Genomic DNA, 27,390 nt, shown 5'->3' with positions numbered 1-27,390 from the left:
CCGCTGTGCTATCTCTCCGGCCCCAAGCTTCATTTCTTGACCTGTGCAGATACCAAGGTCTCTAGATACAGAGGCCTGATTTTATCACCCATGACGAAGCAGATATCTTCCATACACCACAGAGGGTCTAGGGGAGACTAAATGAAAATGCAAGGAGTCTAGTTATTCTCATGACAGTATACTTCAAGGGCGGAGAAACTCTGTATCTCTTAGGCCAAGGGAATTCTCTCTCTAATTTCACCAATATTTACTGTGCCTCTGTGGGAAAAAAAAACAGCACAACATAGTTTTTTAATTTATTTAATTTATTTATTTTATTTACTTACTTATTTTTTAATCTTTCATTTTGTTATTGTTTTCATTATTTTCTGCACTTCGTTTTGTTTTTATTTCAGGACCATGGTTATTATACGGTGCTTGTCTTTATTGCTGTAGTGCTCATTGGATTTTTTGTTTGATTTTTCTTTTTGTATTGCTGTGATTGATGTTTCTCTTCCTTTTCCCCTTTCTTCTCTCAAACTGATGTTGAGAGCCTCTAAGGACTCCGCCCATTTTCAGCTTGCTTGATTTTTACCCCATTTTATTGCTTTTCTTCTCTTCAAACGAATCACATAACTTGAACCATCTTGCTCCACCTCTCAAATTGAGGGGGGATATAAGGAAAGGAACCAAGACCAAGCATTGTATGATCACTAAGGAGTAATAAAAAATGATTGGACTCTAACACCAAATCCAAAGCTAATGACAAAAGAATTGATACCCAATCTACAACAAGGTAGACACAGAGGGGGTCACTTATATTAGCAGCCCAGGGGGTAAGGGAGAGGGATATGGAATGCAAGCTGGGAACAGGGGTGGAAGGAGGAAAACTTTGATAATGGGAATACCCTGATTCAATGTTTTTTGATTTGATAAGAAACATTATGAAACACTACAAAGGTGAAAATTAGTGCTTTTTTTTTGGGGGGGGGCACATCTGGCAATACTTGGAACTCAGTCCTGGCTTTGCACTCAATAGGGGCTTGAGGACCATTAATGGTGCTGGAGACTGAACCTGGGTTAGCCATGTACAAGGCAAATGCAGTGTTACTATTCTGACCACGAATATTAGTCCTTTTTGACTAAGACCCATGTTAGAATGATCACTTTTGTGCTTTGTTGGTGGGGAAGGGGGAAGGGTCAGACTCAGCAGTGCATGAAGCCCACCAGGGTTTGAGGCTTGGCTTCCCATATGGCCCTCAAGTACTGCCAGGAGGAAGTGATTCCTAAGCACAGAGCCAAGAATAATCCCTGAGCATCACCAGGTGTAACCCAAAAACAAGAAAGAAAGAAGAAAGAAAGAGAAAGGAAGAAAGGAAGGAAGGAAGGAAGGAAGGAAGGAAGGAAGAAAAAGGAAGGAAGGAAGGAACGAACGAAGAAAAAAACCTGGGCTAGCACAAGAAGAGATTTTTTTCACCTCTGAGGATCTATAGATAATGAAAAGAGTGGGAAAGAGAGAACCACAATGAGGTATCTCCATATCTGCATCAGAAGGACTAAAATTTAAAAAGTGACACCACTAAATGCTGGTGAGGATATGGAGAAACCTGCACACTCAGACATTATTAGAAATGCAAAATGGGGTAAACACTACTGGGAAACAATTGGACAACTTTTTCTTTCTTTCTTTCTTTCTTTCTTTCTTTCTTTCTTTCTTTCTTTCTTTCTTTCTTTCTTTCTTTCTTTCTTTCTTTCTTTCTTTCTTTCTTTCTTTCTTTCTTTCTTTCTTTCTTTCTTTCTTTCTTTCTTTCTTCCTTCCTTCCTTCCTTCCTTCCTTTCTTTCTATTTATTTTTTTTATTTTTTAGGACAACTTTTAAAAAAGCAAAAAACGAATGCAACTATCATCTGATCTAGCCATTGGATTTATCAGATGCATTCCTCCAAGAGGAAGAAAAGGTGCCTCTTGGTTACAACCTGCAGATCGCCTACAGATAAGTGACCCACGTGGGAGAAAAACACTTGAATAGTAATAGATGCCCATAATCATTATTCTGGGCCAAGCACACGGCCTGAGTTTTCTCATTAAGACTCAATTGATATGGTGTGTGTGTGCGTGTGTGTGTGCGTGCGTGAGTGTGTGTGTGTGTGTGTATGTGTTTAATCCCGACTCTGCGCCCAGGGACTCAATTGACATGGTGTGTGTGTGTGTGTGTGTGTGTGTGTGTGTGTGTGTGTGTGTGTGTGTGTGTGTGTGTGTGTGTGTGTGTGTGTGTGTTTAATCCCGACTCTGCGCCCAGGGACTACTCCTGGCAGAATTGGGGCGCCTGGTATCGAACACGGGTTGCTGTGTGCAAAGCGAACGCCCTACCCGCTGCACCGTTTCCTTGTTAGCCAAAGTTCTCTTGCTCTCAAAGTCTTTACGCCCCAGATAGAGCCCAGGCCAGCCAGGCAGCGAAAGAGTGAAGCTAGTAGCTTCGTGCTGCAAAGATGGGGAGCTCAGAGGCGAGCGGATGCAGAGTCTGGGGGTGTGGAGGGTGGGGCGTCGGCCGGCTGAGTTCTCCTGCCTTTCTTTCCCTAACTTTGCCCCGGTCCCTGGGGAGCAGACACTGCCCTTTTCCTCCGGGAGGAGCCGGCTGGGGGGCGGTTCCGCGCGTGCCCTCCCGGCCCTCCCCCGGGTTTAAGGCGGCGCAGGGCCCGGGCCCGCAGTCCCGGGCTGCCCGCCGCGCTGGGCGATCGCGCAGATGGCGGCGCTGGCGGCCGTGGCCAAGAAGGTGTGGAGCGTGCGGCGGCTGCTGGTGCTCTTCTTCGCGCCGCTCGCACTCTTGCCGGTGCTCTTCTTCCTGCCGCCCAAGGTAATGCCTCTTTTGCCGGTGCACCCCTCAGTCTCGCCCCTCGCCTCCCAAGCTGAGCCAGATCAGCAGTGGATCAGACCCGCTTGCTCCTGAACCTGGGATGCAGGAGACCCACTGAGTTTAAGCGTAGAGGCAGCTTTCACTCGTACCCAGGACGTTCCTGTGGCCAGGTGACTCAGGTGTGCTCTGAGCGCCTCAGTCTCTACTGTTCTTTCTCTGGGGTGCCTTGGAGCCTGACCCCCCATCCCACCCTACCCAAATCTCCTGAACCTTCTTCTCATTCCACGGATTTACGTGATGGCATCAGACTATGATGTGCACGGGGCGCATTTCACTAGCTTGTCTCAGTGCCAAACTGTGTGACCCTGGTAACCTGTAAAAAAATGGGAGCATAATCATGACTACCCCCAGGGTTGCACCTGCTTAAAGCAGCACCTGCATGCAGCTCTCCCCCCAAATCACAGCCTGGTAGGTAAGCACCTGTTCCATCTGCTCAATACAGCCCACAATTTCCTGAAAAGTCCCTAAGAAGTAGAGCTCTGCCCATTTAATCCTTCCAGTGCCCCCCAGATGAGAATAATCTCTCCCTCCCCATTTTCTGGAGAAGAAAAAGTGAATTTAAGGGAGATGAAGGAGCTTGCTCAGAATCATTCCAGCAAGGTGCCAAGTGGGGATTTCCCCACTGCCTCTTTAGAATCCAGACCTTGGCACTTTTTCTGGATTTTCGGGGAAAACCCTAGATGACCAAAGGCGTTAGAAGGTCAGGGCAAAGTCCCTGCTGAGAGCTGTAAGACATGGTAACACTAGTCTCTCTCCTGCTTCTCACCTGTGTCCACCTGGGACATGATGGGAGGCCAGGAGGGCTCCTGCTGACAGGATATTGCTTCACCATCCATTCATGTGATATTCCATGTTCAGAAAAAGTAAGTGTAATTTGGTGCATTACCTCGCAGGGACCAGGACAGGTGGGAGAGGAATTCAAGGAGGCCTATCTGGAAAAAGAGCCCCTTGTTGGTCATGGGGAATAAGGAAGAGAAGCCAAGCAGTTCCAGGAGATCTAAGTTAATATGCAACTAAGGCCTATAGTATGGAATTATCCAAGCTATTTGACTGTCTTGTCAAAGAAAAGAGAAAGATTAAGTATTGGAATAAGAAATGGTCCACCCTGCTCTGCTGGTTGCCTCAAGACCTTGGACCAGCCTCTTCCCCTATTTGAGTCTCTCTTTCTTTTTGTCTGAAAAGTGGCTAGCTTTGAAGAGCCACTACGGGGATGGAAGCCCCTTTGCTTTGTGAGTTGTGTGGGTAGTAGGGTAGCCAGAGACATGTCAGACCAAACTCTTGGGAAGATGAGCTGAAACACGCAGAGGCTTCTGGGAGCTTCTATCTACTCTGCATTCTAGCAAGATCTAGCAGCCCAGGGATGACCCAGAGGGAAAAAGGCCTCAAGCAGATACAGATATGCCTAGCCTTAATGATGGCACAGACAGACTGTATATACCACAAGCCCTGATAGGCTAGCTGGGAGCGCAGTAGATCTAGGTTGTACCCCCCAGGCTAGTCAGATAATTAACCTTCCAGACAACATTGCTTAAGGAATCATTTCTCCCCATAAAATATGCAGGACTGTAGGATTTGAGGGGCTCCTTTAAAAAAAAAAAAACACATGGATTTACCAGTACAAAAGTTGAAACAGGTCTCTGGTAGGCCTCAGAAGCCCAAGTTTTATTAGCATTACATGGAAATCTGCTCCATCTGAACCCCAGTATATTGAATATATTCAGGCCTGGAAAACTGGGGAAGTGGAGGTGACATTTACTCTGTGCAAGGCACCATCTCAAGGAGTTTGACCCATATAAAGTTGACACGTGGAAGTGCACTGCTCCTCACATCCCTAATAGGGAAGAAAATGAACAGTCAGAGGTGGGTGATTTGCTCAAGGTCACACAGGCTGTTGGAAAACCAGAAGACGGAATTAGGGTACCTATTTGGAACCACTGTCCTTCGCATTCTTGCCTTCTTTGCAGTTCCTTAAGAGCCTCTTCTGTTCTCTGATTCTCAGGCAGGGGCTTTTGATGTGGTTCTGGATGTCACTGCTACTTTAAGTGGCTACTAAGCCAGAGCCTCCTCTTCCCAGGAGGCAGACTTGACTTCTTGGGAGACTGTCACACTCTCCAAGATTCTAGCAGCACATTTAAAGCCCCCTTTATAAGTATATACATATTAAATGAAATATATGATATATGGGAAACAGTCTATTATTGGACATTGGTAGCCAGCACGTTTCTTCACTGAGTGCCCTGTGTGTATAAGCATCCTAGAGAACTTTGCTGCTTTTATTGGTCTGGGACATCTATTGAAAGCAAATACTGGACTTGCTTAACAAACATAGTTCCAAAGCAGCCAGTTCTCATCTTAACTAGTCTCTACAAATGAAGGCTACCAGAAAGTTCTCATTGTGATGTCATTTCTATTCAGGAACCCTCAGTAGCTGTTCCCTTCACCCCTACTCTCAGCTTGCCACTTCCTCTCCTCTCTCTGAGATGCCTCAGGACCACCAATGTGGTGGAATTGTACCTAAAGTTTCCTACAGCATTTGTCAACTTGCTGCTGTTAGACCAGGACTCCTGCACCCTTGTTATATGCCCCTTGGGGTTCTGATTTTCCTGCTTCTTGATGGCTTAAGGCGGCCTCTGCTCTGATATCATCAGTGTCTGTGTGATGGCAGGGTGGCCCCATCCATACCTACCTGTCTACTGATGACCAATGGGTCTGGTCTCCAGGAGGCTGGAGTTAATGCGCAGGGCAGAAGGGAGGAAACAATTCTTACATTATAGCCTGCTCGGCCAGGGAATGCTGGTGGCAGGGGTGAAAAGGAGTGGGCTGTGTGTCTGGAATGCAGTGATTGCAATTTGTAGCACTACTGGAGATCTCTGCTCTTGCAGCAAGTAGAGCCAAGGGTGCAGAAAGTTAAACTGCAGCTGGAGGGGGTTTACCTCTAGGGTTTCGCAGAGCCACTGTGCTGAGATTTCACCATTGGAGACTGGTCACAGATAGACAGTGAAAGCAGGCTCACAAATGAGCACCCATCCCAGGATTCTGTCAGGAAAAGCAACCCCCTTTCTGGCACTCCTGGAAAGCAGGATCAGCTGTGGTCAGCTGGACCAATCATCTGGCCCAGAGATGTTCTTGCATATTGTTCTTGTTGTGGGTGCTTGCAGCAGAGTTTGGAGGTGATGCAGGCAGGATTGCTCCCCAGGGTGGTGCACAGTGCCACAGGAGGCAGGTGAGACTAACCCACCCACATTCCATGTACCACTACTATGACCTGGCATAGTGTGAGTTCATAGTGTCAGTTACACAAAGCCATCAGATCGGATGTTTGGGCTAATCTTTTGGCTTTTTTGTATTGTTTTAGGGCCATACCTGCTGATACTCTAGGGTTACTACTGGCTCTGTGCTCAGGGATCATTCCAGGTGATGATCAGGGAATAGTATAGGATGCCAGGGAATGAACCCTGGTTAGCCACATGCAAGGCAAGTTCCCTGCCCACTGCACTATCTCTCGGCCACCTTGTGCTCACTTTTTTATTTTATTTTAATTATTGTTTTTTTTTGGGGGGGAGGGGTCCATACCCTGCAGTGCTCAGGGGTTATTCCTGGCTCTGTGCTGAGAAATCACTCCTTGCAGGCTCAGGGGACCATATGAGATGCCGAGATTTGAACCAGGGTCCATCCTAGATTGGCCATGTGCAAAGCAAATGCCAAATGCCCTACTGTGCTATTTTTTTGGCCCCTGTGCTCACCTTTTTAGAAACTGCTGATATACCTGTGATGCTGCAAACCCGGTTTCTCACCTTTACCAGGGGTAAGCAGCCTGAAGAGAGGCTGGACTGGATGACCATTACCTGCTCTGCAGTGTGGGGGCTGGCCCTGGGGACATCAGGGCAGATGTTGTGTGGTCCTGGGTACTAGTGACTGGGAGTGGGGCTTGGTGTTGGTTTAATGACACTTGAAAAATATGCATACAGTACATTGGTCACTGTGTCAAGGAAATGGATAACCCTAAGAGGAGCTGACATTGATGGGGGAGTCAGCAAGGACCGAAGACATCCCAATGCATCCAAGGTTGGAGCCAATGATTGCTGCTACCCTTTCATGCTCCACCCTCTCTGTGTGTTCCAGCCTTCCAGGCTTTCTTTTGGTCTTTAACCTATGGTGCTTATTCCTGCCTCGGCATCTGACTGTGCCCTCTACCTAGAATGCTCTTGACCCTGATCTTCTGTAGCAAGAACCTCCTGGCCATGCCTCATGGCATCTCCTTCAGGAAGTCCTCCCTGAGTACTCCCTCCTAAGAACACTTGCTTTTCTCTCTCCACAAACCACGCTGAAATTGCTGCCTGCTTTATTTACCTCTGTGGGAAATGATAGTTTGTTCTGTGTGCCCCCTTCCAAGAGGCCGTGAGCAACATTAAGGTCAGGCCTGTGGGGGCCGGAGAGATAGCATGGAGGTAAGGCATTTGCCTGTCATGCAGGAGGTCATCGGTTCGAATCCCGGTGCCCCATATGGTCCCCCTGCCTGCCAGAAGCAATTTCTGAGCCTGGAGCCAGGAATAACCCCTGAGCACTGCCGGGTATGACCCCAAACCCCCCCCCCCACACACACACACAAAGGTCAGGCCTGTGTCTCTCTCGTTCTCTGTGGCACCTGTAGTGCCTGGGACATTATCATACTCGTAGTGAGTGTTTCGTGAACCGGCACTACATGAATGAGTTTGGATCTGAACTTTGAAAGCCTTGACTTCAGAGCACGTGGTCTTTCTGGATCCACCTGCCATCCACTTTTGGGTGTTTTTCTCTCACTTTTTCAACTGGAGAGGCTGAGGCCCAGAGTGGGCATGGAGGGGGCTTTCCCAAGCTTTTGCAACCCAGGACTCCCTGAACATTCCCTTGTCCCCTGGGTGGCCGCCCCCCCACCCCGCCTGACCTGTTGTCCACCCAGGCCCCTCAACTTCGGACGCTGCTCTGAGGTCTGGCCAACTTTCCGCTGGCCTGTCCTCATGCCAGGTGCATAAACAGGCCAGTGCACTTTCTGGCGCTGCTGCAGGGAGCAAGCTCGCGTTTCTTGACCTCACGCCACAGGACATGCCCTCTGGACTGAGTAGGATTCTAGTACAGGCCATAGAGACACTGAGTCAGCACCTTTATCTGACTTGAGCTGTCCAGGGCCAGAGCCAGGTCACCTCCCTGTACACCCAGCAATCCTCCCACCTTTTCCCATGTTTAATATGTGTCTCTTCTGCTGAGCCTTGATTTACCCATCTGCATCCTTGATATAAGGAAACCTACTGGCTCAGTTTCCTTGGAAGGTGTTCGGGCATAGTAGGTATGCAAAATATGCCTCTCTGTCATGAATACCTACAAAATAAGGAGTTTGCCAGACTTTACCTGTTGGTCCCTGGAATCCACTTGGACAGGGGCAGCCAATGAGAATGAACTTGGGCAGGGGCAGTCAATGGAAACAAACCTGTGCATGGCCAGCCAATAAGAAAGATCCTATGCAAATGAGAACAGTGATTGAGGCGCTCACAGACTCAAGAAGGGCTTGGAGGCCAGAAAGGTCCCTTTTGCTTTTCTCTCCTGGGAGCATCAGCATCTGATGTGAGGTTTTTGATTTCAACCATATGAAACTTCCTGCTGGCATGGGCTAGAGGAGGTGAATTCTATTTGAATTTAATTTATTGACATTCTGCAGCAATTCCTTATCATGTCCTCCTTTTGTACCTCAGAGGTCTTCTAGAAGTCCTTGCCAACACCCTTTCACACTTGATAAGTGTCAGGCCTAGCACAAGCTGTGTAGGTTCCTCATGAAGTGGGTCTGGTGGGGAAGCCGAGCCCAGAATGGTTTGGTCACTTGCTCAAGCTCTGAAGACTTGTGGGTACTGAAGCTGGGGTCCAAGCCCTAGCACTTTATTTGCAGAGTGTGCTCATTGTGTGAGTGGGCAAATTCATTTAATCAAGCACTGAAATAAGGAAATAAGGAACACTCCACTGGCAAAGCACCTGAAGGTCCTGGCCAGGATCGGGGGTTCCAAGAGCCCTATTGTAGAGCATCTGTGGGCATATGATTTCTTTTTTTCTACCTTTATTTATTTATTGATTGATTGGCTAGTTTTTGGGCCACACCCAGCAGCGTTCAGAAGTTACTTCTTTTTTTTTTTTTCAGAAGTTACTTCTGGCTCTACTCTCAGAAATCACCCTCAGCAGGCTGGGGAATCATATGGAATCCCAGAAATTGAACCTGATCCCTCCCGGGTCGGCCTCATGCAAGGCAAATGCTCTACTGCTGTGCTATTTCTCTGGCCCCAGGCATATGATTTTTAATCTAGCATGAGATAGTGCAGTCATTGGCATCAAGTATAGCAATAACATTGGAGGTTAAGTACAACAGTGTCATCATAAGTTAAGGAGTTACTATCCTGCTTACATCCAGGGAAGCTGGGCAAGGACATTTGCAGCAAGAGAAAAAAGATGAAAGAAGAAGTCTTTGAAATCAGTGGGCTTGTGGTTTTGCAGTGAACAGCCTGGACAAGTAAGTCATGAATCATATATTGCAATAGCAGCAAGAGCCGAGGGATCTGTTTGATGAAGAGGAGAGCAAGAGTGGAAGGTACCATCAGCTCATGGATTAGGATGCTCAGAGATCAGCTGCCCATAGAGCAAGATGCTTAGAGACTGGCAACACATAGGAAAAGATTCTCAGATTTGTGCAAATAGACCATAAAAATACTCAGGAACCAGCATCTTATAAATATGCTTAGAGATCAGAGTACATAGAGAAAAATGTAGCACATAGCTCAGGCCCATTTACAGTCTCAGACCCCAAGGAAGTTTCACTTTCCTTGTCCCTAGTTCCACGGAGGCCAAAGTAGGCAGGGAGCAATGTTGCTAGAATGACTGGAGGAACCCCAAAGAGGCTCCCCAAATGATAAGTGGGACCATTTAGGCAGTGAAATAGGACTTTAGACATCTTACGGTGTTCTCTGAAGAACAGATGCTCACCTGGGCACTCCAGTACAATGGTAGGAGCTTGGGTTTGACTACTTGGATGCCAATCCTGGTCTTTCAACCAATGGTATGACCTGGGGTCTGCTGTATCAACCCCTCAATGCCTCAGTTTCCTCATCTAGATATGGATGGCATTTATGAAGAGATCACAGCTGCAGTTTCTCTCTAGGGCCAAAGCACTCATGGTTCTCTGGATCCTGGAATGTCTCAAACATTTTTGTCCCCCCTCCCCAACCTCAACAGTGTCAGATATTGTGACACTGATGGAGGGGCTATTAGCATGTAGTAGGTAGAGGTAGAGGTAGTTTATGGGACATCCTTTGAGGTACACAGTGGCCCCACAACAGAGTTCCTGGGTCCCATGATCAGAAGTGCCTTGGTTTTCAAACCTGTGGCTGGCACAATTGCATTTCCTCTTTCTGTGAAGAAATTGGAGGCCCAGAAGGAAGTAGTTGCCAGATGGCTCTTGGAGTCGTGGTGGGAGGCTTTTGGAAATGAGGGTGCTAGGGACCAGGATCACTGGCCCCAGTGCCCCCATCTGTTCAGAGCCTGCCTTCAGCTCCAGCTATGGTTCCAATTGCAGCTGCAGCTGCCCGTCCTGCTGCCCACTGGGCTCTCAGCAGGCAGATCCAGGGCACAGGCTGCCCCTGGTTGGGAGAAACAAGAGGAGCCTTGTTTGCTGCCACCCACAGCCTGAGGGCCCCTGAGGCAGTAAGTACCTTTCTCTGACCAGCTTTGGGGCTGCCTCCTGAACCCCAAAGCTTCAGAAAGGGGAGAGGGAAGGAAAACAAGCCCCATTCCTTTTTTGGTTTGCTTTTGTTTAGGGGGGTCATACCTAGAGATGTTCAGGCATTACTCTTGGCTCTGTACTCAGGAATCATTCCTGGCAGTGCTCGGGACCATATAGATCACTGAGGATTAGGTCTCGTGAAAAGTTCCATCTTCTGTAGGATTGCTCTGGCCCTGCCCTGCTCTTTTTAACTACTTCCTTCCTGCCTTCTAGACTTCTCCTGGAAGGATGGGAGCTGTCAGCAGCCTCTTGGGGCCTAAAATGAGCATATTTCAGCAGCATTTAGCGAACCCTTGAATGAGAAGTGAGACAGGGCATGGTCTGTGATGCATAAGCCTGGAAGTTATGAGGTGTTCAGGTGTGGGGGAGCCTGGTAAAGTCTGGATGCAGCACCTTGCCTGAGCCCTTCAAAGTACTAGAGGGAAATGGGCCTGTACTGGTGGGATCTCCCACTTTCTGCAAAGTTTGATCATTTCTTACTTCAGATATTTTTCTTCTTTGGCCGCCCCTCAGTCTCATATTTCTTACAAGATTCCTTTATGGAATCCCTGGACTGGTGTGTCCCCAGAATCACTTTCTAAATTGGAGTAAGGAAGTGCGCAGGCAGCATCACAAGAATATGCTCTCTAGGACTAGGCTTCCGGAAAGCTGTTCATCCTCTCTCACTTCCTGGATGTATGACCTGGGGCAAAGCACTTAGCGTTATGGATACAGAGTTTCCTGCTCTGTAAGGTTAGGGCTGAGGGGACCCAGCTCCTGGGCTTGCCATGTAACTTGCTTCATAACCTAAAATATCCTGGGCTGTACCTGGACCACAGAAACACCAGGAATATTCACTCTGATGGTAGCAATAGCAGTAGTACTGATGATACTATCAAGAGTTATACTGATGGTACCAGTAGCAGTAATAGTACTGATGGTAGTATAGCAGTAATAGTAATGATGGTACTAGCCATAATAATAGTACTGATGATACTCTCAGAAGTAATAGTATTACCCTTAGAGCCAAATGTCTGGAAGTGCTTGATTGCCTCCTTTTTCTCTCTGTGTAGGTCCTAGGTTCTCAGAGTCTCCATTTCTTCTGCTCTAAGAGGGAAAAGATCTTATCTCCTAGGGGCACTAGTCCCATGTGAATATGAAGGCTCCCATGAAAGTTCCCTCCTGGTGCTTACTCTCAGCCTGAAGCTGATCCTGGAGGCCTGGGAAATGAGTACTGTATTCAGGAATGTCCCTGCCAAAAGGGCTTGAAAACATCACCAGCCAGGACTTTGGGAGGGCCTTGGGGTGGGTATGTAAGAGCAGAAGAGTCTTAGATGAGTGGCAGTCCTAAGGCATAGGCCAGTCAGGGTAGGGAGGACCCCAGTACCTATGAAGTTGGGAGGAATGGTGGGCATGTGGGATACGTTGTGGACTGAGCGAGGATAAAGAAGCCCAATACATCTCTGGGTGAACAGGTCTCCCCTCCCAGCCTCATTTTCCTCGTCTGTCTCTGGGCTACCTGCTGCATGTGTGGGCATCAAGGAAACCACTCACTGTGGGAGCTACAGGGAACCTGAGAGGGGGCTGCACAGAATCCTGTCTGTCTCGTGTGCCAACTCCCCCCACACACACACTTGGCACCCAGAGGCTGTTTTGTTCATGTGACACAGGAGCAAAGTGTCTCCCCATTTCTCCTCTGCATCCAGCTATATTTGCAGTGATGGTTACTGCACAAGATCCCAAGCTCCAAGGCCTGGCTGCTGCTCAGGGTGGAGAAGACTCTCTAGAAAGAATTGAGGCTTGCATTCTAAGCTGACATTTGAGGAGGCTGACAATAAAAGCAAATGAATAGGTCCTTCAGATCTCTCATATCCCATGATGGAATTAGAGTGGGGGTGTCTTGGAGTGCAGAGAAGGATGTGACTCTAGAGGCACACAGGTTTCATGGAAAAAGAATTTTGAATATAAAAGAAATTATATTGAAGCACATGCCTGAAGGAAAGCAGAGAAAAAATGTGGAGTGAAACCTCGAGTTCCTGTAAAGAAAATCCTTTTTAGTTGTGGTGTAGCAAGAGCAAAGGCCCTTGGGTAGGGCTGGGGACATGTCACATGTTCTTCCTCAGTGTTCAGGCCAACTACCTACACCCCACCATCCAGGGCCATGATAGCCAAGGGCCATCAGCCTAGGAAGGATCCAATAGTGCTGCCCTCCACAGATTAGGGTGATGGGGTCATTGTCATGAGCAGAAGCAGTGAGAGGAGACTATCTGGACTCATGGGGTGATGATGCCCAGAGAGAGATGGGATTGGAGGGGTCAACTAGGGTGTTGGAACAATGTGTTCCACCCTCCTCCAGCTGAGGGCTCACCCTCCCTCTACCCACTTCTGTCTCATGAATGATTAGTGAGTTGTGAACTTCCCCAGAGCACTTTTCATGAACATCTTCCAGACCTTGAACCTGTCACCACATCTGCTAATGAGTTCAGGCATCTAGCACTGGCCTCTTCCAAGAAACAGGGATCATTGGTCACTGTGTGTATGTGTAGCGAAGTATGTGTAGCAGGTTTCCTTTTTTACTCCCTTTTTACTCTTTCCTCTTCCCTCTCCTGAGTTTGAGCACCTCTGTCTGCTGCTCAGATGTAGTTGGATCCAGGAGGGAGGCAGAGGAATCAGGTCAAGATCTGTGGCTTCTAGATTCTGAATAGCTGAAAATGCTCCCCTTCAGCTTAGCCTGGTCCCCTTTGTGTCTTCATCTGCTAGCCCACAATTATAGGGTCAACTTGGAGAGGCCTGTCACAGGCTTTGGAGATGGGACTGTCATTCCTTTTGGTCAGACACACAAGTGACAGTGTTTTGGGAGGTGTGAGGGACAGGAATCCTTCAGAAATAGCAGCATGCCAGTCCTCACATACAGTCTTGGGGCGTGGCAGATTGAGCCACACAAAGATTGGGGACTGCAGAGGTGGTTACATCAGTGTCTGAGTCTTATGAGGGGGGACTTGTGAAAATTGACTCCACCTGAGGTGTGCATAATGTCAGCTGCAGAGCTGGAAAGAGATACAGGTGCAGGGAGATACATACCCCACTCAGCAGAACTTTCCAATAGGCTACCTCACATGCCCTGGGTTCTCTCTCTCTCTCTCTCTCTCTCTCTCTCTCTCTCTCTCTCTCTCTCTCTCTCTCTCTCTCTCTCTCTCTCTCTCTCTCACTCTCTCTCACTTAACTGAAGCTCTACACAATGAACCAGTTTCTTCCAATGGAGGCTTTGCCTCCAAACCTCTCTTTCCAAGTGGAGGCCTTGTGCCTCAGGTGTCTCTTGGGTTCTGCCTCCTTCCAGGCACAGTCCTTTGTCTAGGCCTATGGTGTATGCCCCAGACCTTTCCCAGTGGGACCAGAGTTGGGGTCCCCAGAATAATCAACTTTCTGTCATATTGCAGATACATACAGGGTCTTGCATATTGCTGAGACACAACTTCTTGATGTGAAGAGGCTGAGGGATCAGTACCACATCAGAGGGCCCATGGGGAGCACATGTGGGGAGCAACATGGGGGCCACTTTGGGGGTGGTAGAAGGCAAACATGGAAGTATGGAAGGCAAATACTGCTGACTCGGCCAGGCTCGGCCTCTGTCTTGCCTCGTATCAGGCCACTCTGCACTGGCTTCGTGAGGTTGAAATTCTTGTCGTTATCACTTCTATTTAATAAATGAGGAAACTGAGGCACAGTTTCTACCACAAAAGTGGTAGAGCAGACTTTGAACCCAGGAAGTGCCATTTTTTGGCTCCTCTAGTTCCTAAGCAAGGGGGCCCTGCCCCTGCTCCCCACATCCCTGCCTCTCAGAATGACCATCATCTGTGCCCGCCCCCAGGATGGTTCTGTGAACAGCTGAGACTCCAAGCAGTGACCTGGCCTGATGCTGACTCCACCCACGGTGGTGCTTGCTTCCCCCCTACCCCCTACCATGGTTCTGGGGTTGGAGCCAGGCCAGAGTCCATCTCTGGCAGAAGCTGCTGAGCTAATTGTGAGAGGCTGAAGGCAGGTCTTGAGCCTCACTGGAGTCCAGAGTTTAGGATTCCCTGCATGCCTGGTTCTGACTCTCCTGGAGAATAGGTTTCTAGCAGGCAGCATTAGGGGTCACCACTGTGGGCATTTGGCCTCTGTCCAGCTCCCTACAGATGGGCCAGCCCAGCTGTCAGCCTGGCACAGAGCCCTGGGTGCCTGCCGAGAGCCTGGTGATGGTCCAATAGTCTGGCAGAAATGCCTGCTGGGCCCTAGAGGGTGGAGCAGGAGCCTGGCAGGGCCATGTGGAGGAGGGTCCCCAGGCTCCTGACCTTGTGCTGGAGGAAGGCTCTATTTCTCTGTCTCTCTTGCTGTTTCTTTCTGCCTTTTCTCCTCTCTCTTTCTCTCTCCTTCCCTTCCCTCCTTCTCTTCTCTCTTTTATCTTTCTCTTTTCTCTCATCTATTTCCTTTTTTCTCTCTGCTTACTCTTTTCTCTTTTTTCTTTCTCTTCTCTCTTTTCTCTCTCTTCTCCCTTTCCTGAAGATCATTCCCTGACTCAAAAACTTAAAATTAATCACCCAATAGGCCTTTTCTTCTCCCTGTGCTTTGTGCTTCCATTGCCTGCAAATTTTTATCTCTGTGGGGCTGTGCATGCACCTGAATGCATGTGCATGCACCAAAAGAATGGATTGATCAGGTGGATTGTGGATTTCCCTGGAAGAAATGTCTGTGTTTTTGGAAAGGGCTGGTGAGAACACTGATCAAAGGTGAGGAGGGGTTTCCTTCAAGCTCTTCCATTCTCGGGCCTCAATCTCTCCCCAACCTTATTCCCAACTCTGTTGACAATGAAATGTGGTTAAAGAAAAAAATAAATCAAGTCTGTATCTCTGAATAAATATGGAATCAAGTCTACTTCTGGTATGTTGTGTCTCCTCAGACAAGGCACGTCACCTCTTTAGGCAGTCTTTTCCTTCTTTGTCTGAGGGATTAGATCTCAGTCTGGCTATTGGCAGCTCCACTGTAAGGAATGAGTAAATCTCTGTGAGAGATGGCTGTGAGTACTGTCAAGTGGTCAGCAGCATCCCTAGTCCCTACCAATATGACCCTCCCAATCATCACAACCAAAAGTGATTTCAGGCCAGAGAGGGTCCCTGGGTTGTAAGTGACAGTACAGAGCTCAGATGAGCAGGACAAGGAAAATTGAAGGCACTTGGTACTGACCAGGATGTCAGAGAGAAAGAGGAATGACACCTACTGAGCTGCTGCTCTCAGTAAGAGACATAAAAGCTAACAGATATCAAAGAACGGTGCCCTGGCTGTTTCTTCACACTTCATCTCCACATGAAACCTATGGCCTCAGACCGTTTCAGAGCACAGCTGAGAAACAGCTAATGCGTGCACACCTGCTACCCAGCCCTCTAAATTAAAACCACTCTTAGGAGATCGACCCCAATACTGTGATCAGTAGCCAACCTGGGACCTACAAAAAAGAAAAAAAAAAGGCTAAAAAGGGAGGAAAATAAAAGAGCAAATCAAGAATTGATACTGGAAGAAAAGCAATGTGATAAACTTAAAGAGGCTACTGCATGTATATTTTTTGGTGAATGATAAGAACAAAGATGTTGGAACTGGAGATAGCACAGTGGTAGGGCATTTTCCTTGCAAACAACCCATCCAGGACGGATGGTGGTTCGAATTCCGGCATCCCATATGGTTCCCTGTACCTGCCAGGAGCAATTTCTGAACACAGAGCCAGGAGTAACCCCTGAGCACCACTTGGGTGTAACCTCAAAACCAAAACTAACCCCCCCCCATAAAAAAAGATGTAATGGCCTTTTTTCAAAAGTTTCCATATCTGAAATAAAAGGATAAAAATGAGACTGAAACATAGGACATTATTTGTTAAAATTGTTTGTTAATTAGAGTTGGTCTTATGCCAGGAAACTTCAGGGGTAGGATCTCTTTGTATTTAGGCCAAGGTTATTCCTTTCCATGCCTCTCATATTTTGGTGGGCCTATGCAAACAACAATTTGCCACTCTAACACCATTTTTACTGTGCTCCTTTGACTCTAATCCTTAAAAAAGCACCCACTTAAAATTTGAGGTTAACTTAAGCTAATATGCATGTACATGGAAATGTAAAAAAATACTATGCCTCTAATGTTTAAGGAGTTATGTAAGTTTTATGGCTTTAGATTGCCTTGTGTGCTGTTAAGAAATATTATAATGTGTTACAATCTGGGGACTTGAGGGACAAAGTAATTGTACATGGATTCTGTTTTATTTATCTTAATGTTCTTTGGCTGAAAGTTCAAAGTTAAGATATCAAGCAAGGGGACTTCTTCTGAGAATTATGTTATGGGTGATTGTCCTTCCACTGTAACTTTACCTTGTCCTCTTTCTTTGCATCTTTTGTTCTCATAATTTAAAATAAAAAAATTAAAAAAAATTGTTTGTTAATAACTTAGGGACTGGAGAGATAGTACAGGATACTACAGCTAAGCAAGCTTGCCTTGTATGCAGCAAAGCCAAGTTCAATCTCTGTCATCCTATATATTCCCCCAGCCTTGTCATGAGTGACCCCTGAGTGCTAGACCAGGATTAAACCTTCAGTATCCTTGCTGTGACTCAAAAGGCAAAAACGTACATACAAAAATCAACACAACAATGTTCTAGCATTAAGAAAAGTAGAGCCAGGTTTTTATTTAAAAAAAAAACTTTTTTGGTTTTTGGGCCACACCTGGTGATGCTCAAGGGTTACTCCTGGCTCTGTGCTCAGAAATAGCTCCTGGTTTGGGGGACCATATGGGACACCTGGGGGTTGAACCATGGTCTGTCTTAGGTCAGCCCCATGCAAGGCAAATACCCTACATCTGTGCCACCACTCTGGCCCTATTTTTAAATTTTTTTTATTAAAGCAACATGATTTACAAAATTATTCATAGTTGAGGTTTAGGCATACAAAGTTCCAGCACTAATCCCATTAGCTGTGTCAAATTTCCTCCACCTGCATTCTCAGGTTCCCTCCCATACCCCATTCTCCCAGCCTAACATGTTAATAGGCATCTTTAAAGTTTGGTTATTAAAGATTGGGTCTTGTCATTTCAGTGTTATTGACTCTGTGGTTGGATATTTAGGTCATCATTCCTTAACCACACTAATGTACCTGCATCCCCTTGACTTCCAATACCTATTACTTCTCATCTGTCTTTCCCTCCTCCATTCCACTTTATTTCTTCCCTTCTCTTCCCTATTCTATGGGACCAAGGGTGATCTAGGTATCTCTCCTTTAAACTATTATTCTAAATACCACATATAAATGATGTCATCACGTGCTGATCCTTCTTTTAGATTACTTAATTTAAGATAATATCTTCCAGTTTCATCCATAGTGCAGCAAATTTCATGAGTTCATCATTCCTTACAGTTATGTAGTATTCCATTGTATGTATATACCACATCTTCATGATCCACTCATCTTTGTTGAGCATCTTGGTTGTTTCCATTATACTGAGTGCTGCAGTGAATAAGGGTGTATATACTTTCTTTTGAATGAATGTTTTTCTCTCTTGGGGATAGATACCCTATAGTGAAATTTCTGAGTCAGATGGCAGCTCAATTCTGAGTTTAATTCTTAGAACCCTCCATACTATTTCCCATAGAGATTAAACCATATCCCCACCAAAAAGATTGTTCCCAGTATTTTTGACATGTGTCTTTCTCACTGGTGTAAGATGATATCTCATTGTCATCTTGATTTGGATTTCCTTAATGATAAATGCTGATTAACATTTTTTGTGTCTGTTGGCCATCTGTTGATTTCTCTCAGAGAAGATGTTCATTTCCTTTCTCATTTTTTATGAAGCTTTTAGGTTTTTCTGTTATTGTTGTTGGTGGTGGTGTTGATCTTTGTGAGTACTTTATATATTCCTTTTTGTTTTGCTTTTTGGGATACACCTGGTGACACTCAGGGGTCACTCCTGGCTATGTGTTCAGAAATAGCTCCTGGCTTGGTGGATGGAAATGCTGTCTGTCCTAGGCTAGTGTACACAAGGCAGACGCCTTAAGGCTCATGCCACTGCTCTGGCCCTATATATTATTCTTAATAGCAACCCTTTACCTGATGTGTTGAGTGCAAATATTTTCCTGCACAATTAGCAGTCTTCTTAGTCTGTGTCCGTGTTTCCCTTACCATACAGAAACTTTTTAGTTTGATGTAGCCTCATTTATTTAGTTATGATTCTGTATCTTTGCCAATGGCATCATATTGTTGAAAATTCCTTTGAGGTCTAGGTCTTGAAGCAATCTGCCTATATTTTCCTCAATTGTACTTTATAGATTCATATCTGATACCAAGGTCTCTGACCTTGAATTGAATTTTGTGCGAAGTGTGAGATATGGACTTAGCTTTAATTTCTTACACGTGGTTATCCAATTATTCCAACACTATTAGTTGAAGAGGCTATCTTTCTCTTCTATTTCATGCTCTCAGTCAAAAGTTATCTGACCAGGGCTGAAGCAATAACACAGTTGGTAGGGCATTTACTTTGCAGTTGGCCAACCCGGGTTTGATTCACAGCATCCCATATTCCTTGAGCACCATCCCTGAGAGAAGAACCAGGAATAACTCCTGACCACTGCCAGGTGGGGCCCAAAAACGAAAACACAAGCAACCAACAAAGTTTAGTTGATCATATATAATATTGGATATTCTATTCTGACCAGTTGATCAGAGTCTATCTTTATTCCAGTACCATGCTGTTTTGACCTCTAAGGCTTGTAATACAGCTTCAAGTTATGTCATGAGATAATATACATCCCAGTTTCTCATTTCTCATTTTTCAATATGGTTTTGGCCATCTGCATTTTTTTATGATTTGACAAAAATATTATTAACTGTCCTAATCCCTAGAATAATATTGCCTGAATATGCATTGGGATTACATTGAATCTATATAATAGTTTGGATAGGATGATTATTTTGAAAAAAATTTTCAAATTTTTTTATTTCTTTTTTTTAAAGCCAGTCAAATTGAGCAGTGGGGGGGGTTATTTACCAACTTTTGTGATACTAACATTAATAAGTTCTGATAAACCACTGCCATCGGACCAGCCAGATAATTTTGAATATTTAAAAAAATTTCTTCCAATCCACAAACATGGAATGCTTTTTAATATCCTAAGGACTTCTTCCATTTCTTTCTTAAGTAGTTTGAAGTTTTCGTGGTATAGGTCTCTCGTATCAAGGTAATGTTTTTAGACACTATTTTAAATGGAATAGACTATTTGACTTCCTTATCCTCGGATTCATTAATTGTATATATAGGAAAGCAACTGATTTTTGTGTATTGTTTTTGTAGCTGGCCACTTTGCTGTATCGATTTATTGTTTCTAAGAGCTTTCTTGGAACCATTCTATTTTAAAAGTGCTGTTATAAATGGCCAAATGGACAAATATTAAGTGTATGACCCAGAGAATGATAGAAAAACTATCATAGAAAAAAATGAGGTGGGAAGGAATGAATAAAAAGGGATAAAATATAAAAGTTCAGGGTAGAAAAGAAAGGAGGCCCAACTTTGGCATAATTGGTGTTGTTGGAGACAAAGGTGAAACAAATGAAACAGAATAGCATTGGGATCTTTCTCTGAACATGTCATGGAGGCCAAACTAAGCTAAAACATATGCAGACTTCCTGTCTCCCAGAAAATGCTGACGACACTAGTCCACATCAAGGAATCCATTGGGATGCACTAGCATAAGGATATTGAGTCCTGAACAGACAGATGTGACTGCATGACCAGAAGAAACAAGGAAAGGAATATCTCTTCCCCATATAAGCTTTCACTTTGCCTCCATTTGATTGGAGGCAAACAGAAGAGGTGCATCCCCTACTTATTATTCACAGGCACTGTCACCCCTAGTCCAAGTGAGAGGAGTATAAGAAAGCAGGAGCAAAGGGGCAGCCAACACCTATTCTGACATGATTGAGACAGAGACCAGTGATTCTTCTCAACTTAACTCTAAGAGGTTCCTTTAAAAAAATGCCCCAGGAAGAGCAAAGCAAAGCTGGAACTCAGAGCTGCCCCCCTAAGCCCAGATCCTCCGCTCAGTGTTTATCCCCTGCTGTGAGGAGACTGGCATTGTACAAAATGCCTAGGTAGCAGCTCTGGCAAAAAAAAAAAAGTTGTTTTTATCATCACACATAGTGTAACATTAATGAACTTGAGGGTCAAATAGCAACAATCAAAAATCTTGTGACTTTCCAGGTTAAAAAAAAAGAAGAAGAAGAAGTCAACTGAGGCTAAAATCAAGTAGGCTTAAATTTCTGCAAGGTAGCCAAGAAATATTTACTCATTGTCAGAGAAAGAATAACTCCAGGACAAGAGAGAGAGTACAGGGGTGAATGTTCTTGCCTTGCATATGGCAGACCTTGGTTGATCCCCTGTACTGCCTGATCTCCAGAGTACCTCAAGTGACCCCAAACATAGAGGTGGGTTAACCTTTCTGGACTGTCAAGAGTGGTCCAGTGCCTCTAAAAAGAAAAAAAAACTATTGTAACCCCAATATGTTGCAGACTCAACACTTTTGTGTTCTGAGAATGTCATTAAAATATATGTGTGTGTATATATACACACACACATTGATTGTTGAAATGTGGAACATAGGACATAGAAAAAGAAAAATGGAGTCTTACTATGCCTGACAAGACTATATTTTGTATTGCTTTTACATGCCCATGCTATGGGCTGTCCACATGCTTGCTTTGTGTACAGAGGAAAACACTCAAGCTCAGAGCCTTCTGTGACTTGCCATGCACATTCATAGTAGGAAATTCATAGCCCTCTGGCTCCTCAGCATTAGCCTCAATTTCTGAGCTGCTGACATAGGTAATTGGGGTGATTATGTGGATTCATTCACCACAGTCTTATAAGGCAGTCATTGTTGCCCTGAGCCTCCCCAGGCATCCAGTCTTTCTTTGATATTGTTGTCAGTGTAATCTGGGTAATGGGTATTCTGACCCCAGAATAAAAGGAGAGACATGTGATCTTTTTCCCTCTGTCTTTAGAACTTGTCTAAAGTGGGTTTTAATGAGGTTCTTTAATGTTGCATCAGTTCCAATGAGGGCAGAGAGTATGGGACAAGACAGATTTTGATGAGTCTACTGCTCCCTTTCTTCCTTCCTTCCTACTTTCCTTCCTTCCTTCCTTCCTTCCTTCCTTCCTTCCTTCCTTCCTTCCTTCCTTCCTTCCTTCCTTCCTTCCTTCCTTCCTTCCTTCCTTCCTTCCTTCCTTCCTTCCTCTCTTTCTTTCTTTCTCTCTCTCTTTCTTTCTCTCTCTCTCTTTTTCTTTCTTTCTTTCTTTCTTTCTTTCTTTCTTTCTTTCTTTCTTTCTTTCTTTCTTTCTTTCTTTCTTTCTTTCTTTCTTTCTTTCTTTCTTTCTTTCTTTCTTTCTTTCTTGCTTTCTTGCTTTCTTGCTTTCTTTCTTTCTTGCTTTCTTTCTTTCTTGCTTTCTTGCTTTCTTTCTTTCTTTCTTTCTTTCTTTCTTTCTTTCTTTCTTTCTTTCTTTCTTTCTTTCTTTCTTTCTTTCTTTCTTTCTTTCTTTCTTTCTTTCTTTCTTTCTTTCTTTCTTTCTTTCTTTCTTTCTTTCTTTCTTGCTTTCTTGCTTTCTTGCTTTCTTGCTTTCTTGCTTTCTTGCTTTCTTGCTTTCTTGCTTTCTTTCTCTTTCTCTCCCTGCCTCCCTCCCTCCCTTCCCTGTTTTCTTTTTTTTTTTTTTATAGAAAATTGCTTGAGGGCCCAGAGAGATAGCACAGCGGCGTTTGCCTTGCAAGCAGCTGATCCAGGACCAAAGGTGGTTGGTTCGAATCCCGGTGTCCCATATGGTCCCCCGTGCATGCCAGGAGCTATTTCTGAGCAGATAGCCAGGAGTAACCCCTGAGCATCACCGGGTGTGGCCCAAAAACCAAAAAAAAAAAAAAAAAAAAAAGAAAAAAAAAGAAAAAAAAAGAAAAGAAAATTGCTTGAATTCTGTTTTTTCAGGAACATTTTCTTGTTTCCTTAAGGGTTGTCAGATTTATTGGTATAAATCATCGATTATCCCTTTAGTGGCCTTTCAAAGTCCTCAGCTCTGCAGTTGAGTCTGTTATTGTTTTTTCTTGTCATCTGTTAAGTTAGAGTGTTACTTTCATGAAAGCAGGTTTTATTTCCTGAAGTTTTAAACTCTGGAGTTATTCATGAATATCTCACACCCATATATACGCACACAGTCATACACATCATGTGTGCTCATGCTCACACATGAGAAGCATGAAACTCTCTGTTGATAGAGACAAGCCAATCTGCTGTGCTGTCTGTGAGGCCAGAGATTTCCCCTCCAGTGGAAAATACAACAGACAAATGTCCTTGTGCCTACTGAGCAGTGAAGGGTTTGAGCTTCCAAGTCTGCAAAAACTTCATGCTTTAGGATCTGGTATGAGCGACTCCTCCTGGAAGAAGTCTTCCTCTCTGCCTTAGCAACTCAGCCCTTTGCATCCCTAACTTGCTTAGAGGAAACACACTGCTTTATGGTACAATGATTTGATTCTATAGCTGACCCCCACCTGACCTCCTCAACTTTGAGTATCTTAAAAATTTTTTTCTTTCCCCATTTCCCTCTGTTCAGGGGGAATGACAAAGAATTAGAGTCTTTCATTAATTTATTCTACAATACTTGACATCAAGCCCCTGACAATATGTGGGGCACTAGGCTACATGTTAGGGAACACAGAAATGAATGAAACAAAATAAATGGGAATCCTTCCCTAGGGAACTGGGGCTGTGAATGTGGAAGCAAAAGGGGAAGCCATCTTTAATGGGATGAATCTTTGCAGGTTGCAATAGGCAGAATTTCCAACTCTTTCATGGGGTAGGAGTTGAGTTGCATTATATTTTACAAGCTATGTGTAGAGAAACTCTAATTATTTTGGAAAGTAGATTAAATCAAAGTAAATAAATGTGTTTACTACATGTCTTGGCAGAGTCCTTCATAGGTCATTTCTGGGATTCTGAGGGAGTGGGAGGGAAAACAGTTCTGGAAAAGCGTGTTTGGCTTCAGTAGCCTTCTTTGAGACTCGTTCATGTGGCCCTGGGTAGTGTGCCAAGAAATCAGATTGGGGCATTGCTCCACCTCCCAGCTCTGGCCCGGGCTGCTGACTTTGCGGCCCAGCTATTCTATCAATGTGATTACTCTTTCGGGTCAGCAGTGACTGTTTCCTTTACTCCAGAATACTAGCACATCCACTGAGAGAAATATGTTTCCCATCTTGACAGATCATTTGGAAAATCACAATTTCATATTCAGAAAAACAAGATCCACTCTGAATCTCTCAAGAAAATGCATCAATGCTGTGGTTATGGGTTCACACAAACAAGTGCTGAAGCTGGTCAGGTTTTCTCCTTCTTTCCCTCTTGCCTTTCCATCTTTCCTCTTTCTTTACAAGACACATACCCCGGTAACCTTTGAAAACTAGCCTCTGCTTTCAGAACCCCAGTTCCCTAGAGAAGGATCCCATTTGTTTTGTCTGATTCATTTCTGTGTTCCCTAACATGTAACCTAGAGCCCCACTTAATGTCAGAGGCTTGGTGACAAGTATTGTAGAGTATATTAATGACTGATAAGAACCTATAGTCTGGAGCCAGGTTGCCTTGGTTTGAGCCATAAAACAACTATACTAACTATGAGGTCATGGGGAATTCTCTGTGTCTCTCTGTCCTCTCTGCAAAATGGAAATGAAATCAGACACTTCCTGGAGAGGATTATTGAATGATCAGAGGTGAGATCCTGAGAGCAGTTCCAGGAAGAGAAACCCTAGTTCTTCCCTTTTTCCTTTTATCCCCCACTAAAAATGATCTGAATTTAGCCTAGTAAGAAGGAGCTCTTCCTGAAAAGTGCATAAAAATGCCAGGTGCAGTTGCTATAACCATGCTCCATGGACTAGTTTCAACTACAGGCTAGATCTCTCATCCTGCTGGAGGCTGGAAAGCTCAAGATATGGGCGCTGGCCAAGCAGGTTCCCCAGAGACAGAATCTACTGCAGACAGGCACCTTTTTCATTATATCTCTCTATGACACAGAGAGGATATGTTCACGTCTCTTCATAGGAGTTACGCTTCCTTTGAGAGGAGTGAGCTTCCCATCGTTTACAACTTATCCATCTCTTGGTTTCCCAATTTCCTCCACATGCGATTACTTGAAGAGTTAGAACATGATCCTGTGAATCTGAGGGAGATGCAACCATTCAGTCTCTAATAGGAAGTATTGGAAAAGGGGAGAAAGGAAAAGTGTGAGACAGAGTCTGGGCCAGCCTGAAGCATGGAGTCATTAGAGCAGAATAACCCAGGGTCAAATCCGGGCTGGTTGTCTGGATGCTGAAGCACTATTTGAACTTCATTGGAACTGAACCAGGTGAGGAGGGGTTGGGAAAGGAAAACAGTGAAGTCTTCCAGGATGGAAGTGAGAGAATGTTCAGGCAGAGAGAACTGCACGTCAAAGGTCCAGAGAATGAGCAAGATATTAGAAAACTGCTCCACACCTCACATGGCCAAGAGGAGGAAGAGTGGTGGGAAGGGTGGTCTGGGGACACTGAGAATCTGGAATACAGCCACAAAGAGCTACTGAAGGTGTTTGAATAGAAGGAAGACACAGGGAAAGTGCATCTGGACCTGTTCCTCAGGATGCCCCACAGAGGATATGAAAGCCATGTGGATCAGAGCAGAATCACACACGCACACACACACACACACACACACACACACACACACACACACCTTAGTGCAAACTCACAAAGGGAATATCAGTACAAGCTTACAAAGGTTGCAGTAGATAAAAGCAGTACCGATGTTGGAAGTGGATGGATGCTGAAGACAAGGTCTATGATGTCTGAGCTTTAGCTCTCATGCTCTCATAACTTGGCTGTCTCAGATAAACTCCAAATCAGCTGGAGAAGGTTATCCTTCTTCATGACTCAAATTCTGTAAGTGTTTTCAGGATAGACAAGAAAGCAGAAGTTCTTTACTTCTCTAAACTAGCTCCTTAAATCCTACTTTGGAAATGTGTCACCTTTCTGCAGAGCCTTCCATCTTAGGTTGGGTCTCCAAAAGATGCCTTGGGGCAGAGTTTAATGGCAAGGTGTTGATCTGGGGAGTGGGAAGAGTGAAACAATGAGAGATCTACTGCTAGTAAAGGTGTGTCAGTGGAGACATCACTTCTGCAGGCACCTGGGTCCCAGTCTTACTGGGAACCTCTGGGAGCTGATATGTCATCATGCTCACGTCTCATTTGAAGAACAACATGGAAATCATAGCTCAGATCTGCTTTTAGTCTTGGGGGTCATTTTAATTCCTGCAAATGGAATTCATTTTGTTGCCTTTGATCTTTAATGTTCCCTAATTACCTGGGTAACGTTTCTCTATCTCTATCTGTCTGTTTCTGTCTCTCTCTTGGCTTATTTTACTTAGCAAAATGTCCATATGCTGTAGCATATGTCAAAACCTCATTCCTTTTCAAGGACGAATGATCTTTCATTGAATGTATGGATCATGTCTTGCTTCTCTATTTATCTATAGGTAGACACTTGTATTTCATTAATGCTCTGGTGAGTACTGCTGCTGTGGACATGAATATGCACATAGCTCGCTGAGACCTTGATTTCAGCTTTTTGAACAAACACCCAGAGTGAAATTACTGGGTCATATTGGACTTCTATTTTAATTCTTTTGAGAAACCACCATAACCTTTTTAATAGTGATGGTCATTTTTGGTTTTCATCATTAATGTACAAGTGTCAAATTTTCACATTTTTTGCCAACACTTTACATTTTTATACTTTCTGCCATCCTAACAAGGAAGAAGCTAGCTGGCATGAATTTGAATTTCCCTATTGATCTTTTCTTGTGCTTTTTGGCCATTTATATCTTCTCCTCATAATAAAAACACCCAGCAAACTAGGAAAGCTGGAAACAACCTCAGCATTCTGGATACCTTATATAAAAAGTCACAGAGAATATCATAATCAGTGGCTAAACTGAAAAGCTTTTGCCTGAGGCAAGAAGGCCTGCCTTTGCCACTTCTGCTCAGCAGAGTAATAAAAGTTCTAAAGATCTAATGATTTCTCTCCTAAAGAGCTGTCAGAACGAATAAATGAATTCATTTAATAGCGGGATATAAAAATCAGTGCACAAAAATTAGTTACATTTCAAGACACGAATAGTGAGCAATTGGAAAGGAAATGAAGGAAATAATTTCATTTATAATATCATCAAAATATTCAGCAATTAACCAAGAAAGCATAAGAATTATGCAAGAACAAACTAAAAATATTGCTGAACAGAATTAAAGAAGTCGTAAACAAATAGAAACCGAACCCTGTTCTTAGATCAGAAAATGTACTATTTTATTTTTATTTTTTGTTTGTTTTTTTGGGGGGTTATATTTGGCAGTGCTCAGGATTACTCCTGGCTCTGTGATTCTTGGCAGGTTTGGGGGACCATATAAACTGCCAGGGATAGAACCAGTGCCGGTCATGTGCAAGACAAGTACCCTACCTACAAGTGTTATCACTCCAGCCCCAGGAAAACATTATTTAAAAGATAGACCTACTGCCCAAAATGTTTCAAAAATTATATTGCCTCTCAAGGCACCTTGATAAATCAAAAAAAAAATCCAGAAAATAGAAAATATATCTTGGATCC

At 44.6% G+C, this 27,390-nt stretch overlaps 1 protein-coding gene across 1 annotated transcript in view; it reads left to right on the top strand.

The window, feature by feature from the left end:
* The first annotated feature begins 2,558 nt into the window (after positions 1 to 2,558).
* SLC13A3 (solute carrier family 13 member 3) overlaps positions 2,559 to 27,390 on the top strand; it is a 72,737-nt gene continuing 47,905 nt past the window's right edge. The window contains exon 1 of the mRNA XM_049780519.1: positions 2,559 to 2,832. Within this exon, the coding sequence (XP_049636476.1) occupies positions 2,722 to 2,832 (111 nt within the window). The 5' untranslated portion in view covers positions 2,559 to 2,721. The remainder of the gene's footprint in view (positions 2,833 to 27,390) is intronic.

This window comes from Suncus etruscus, chromosome 9 (assembly GCF_024139225.1).
Source record: "Suncus etruscus isolate mSunEtr1 chromosome 9, mSunEtr1.pri.cur, whole genome shotgun sequence".
NCBI classification, from domain to species: Eukaryota; Metazoa; Chordata; class Mammalia; order Eulipotyphla; family Soricidae; genus Suncus; species Suncus etruscus.
The sequence above is the reverse complement of the archived record's forward strand: the minus strand, read 5'-3'. Positions and strand labels throughout refer to the sequence as shown.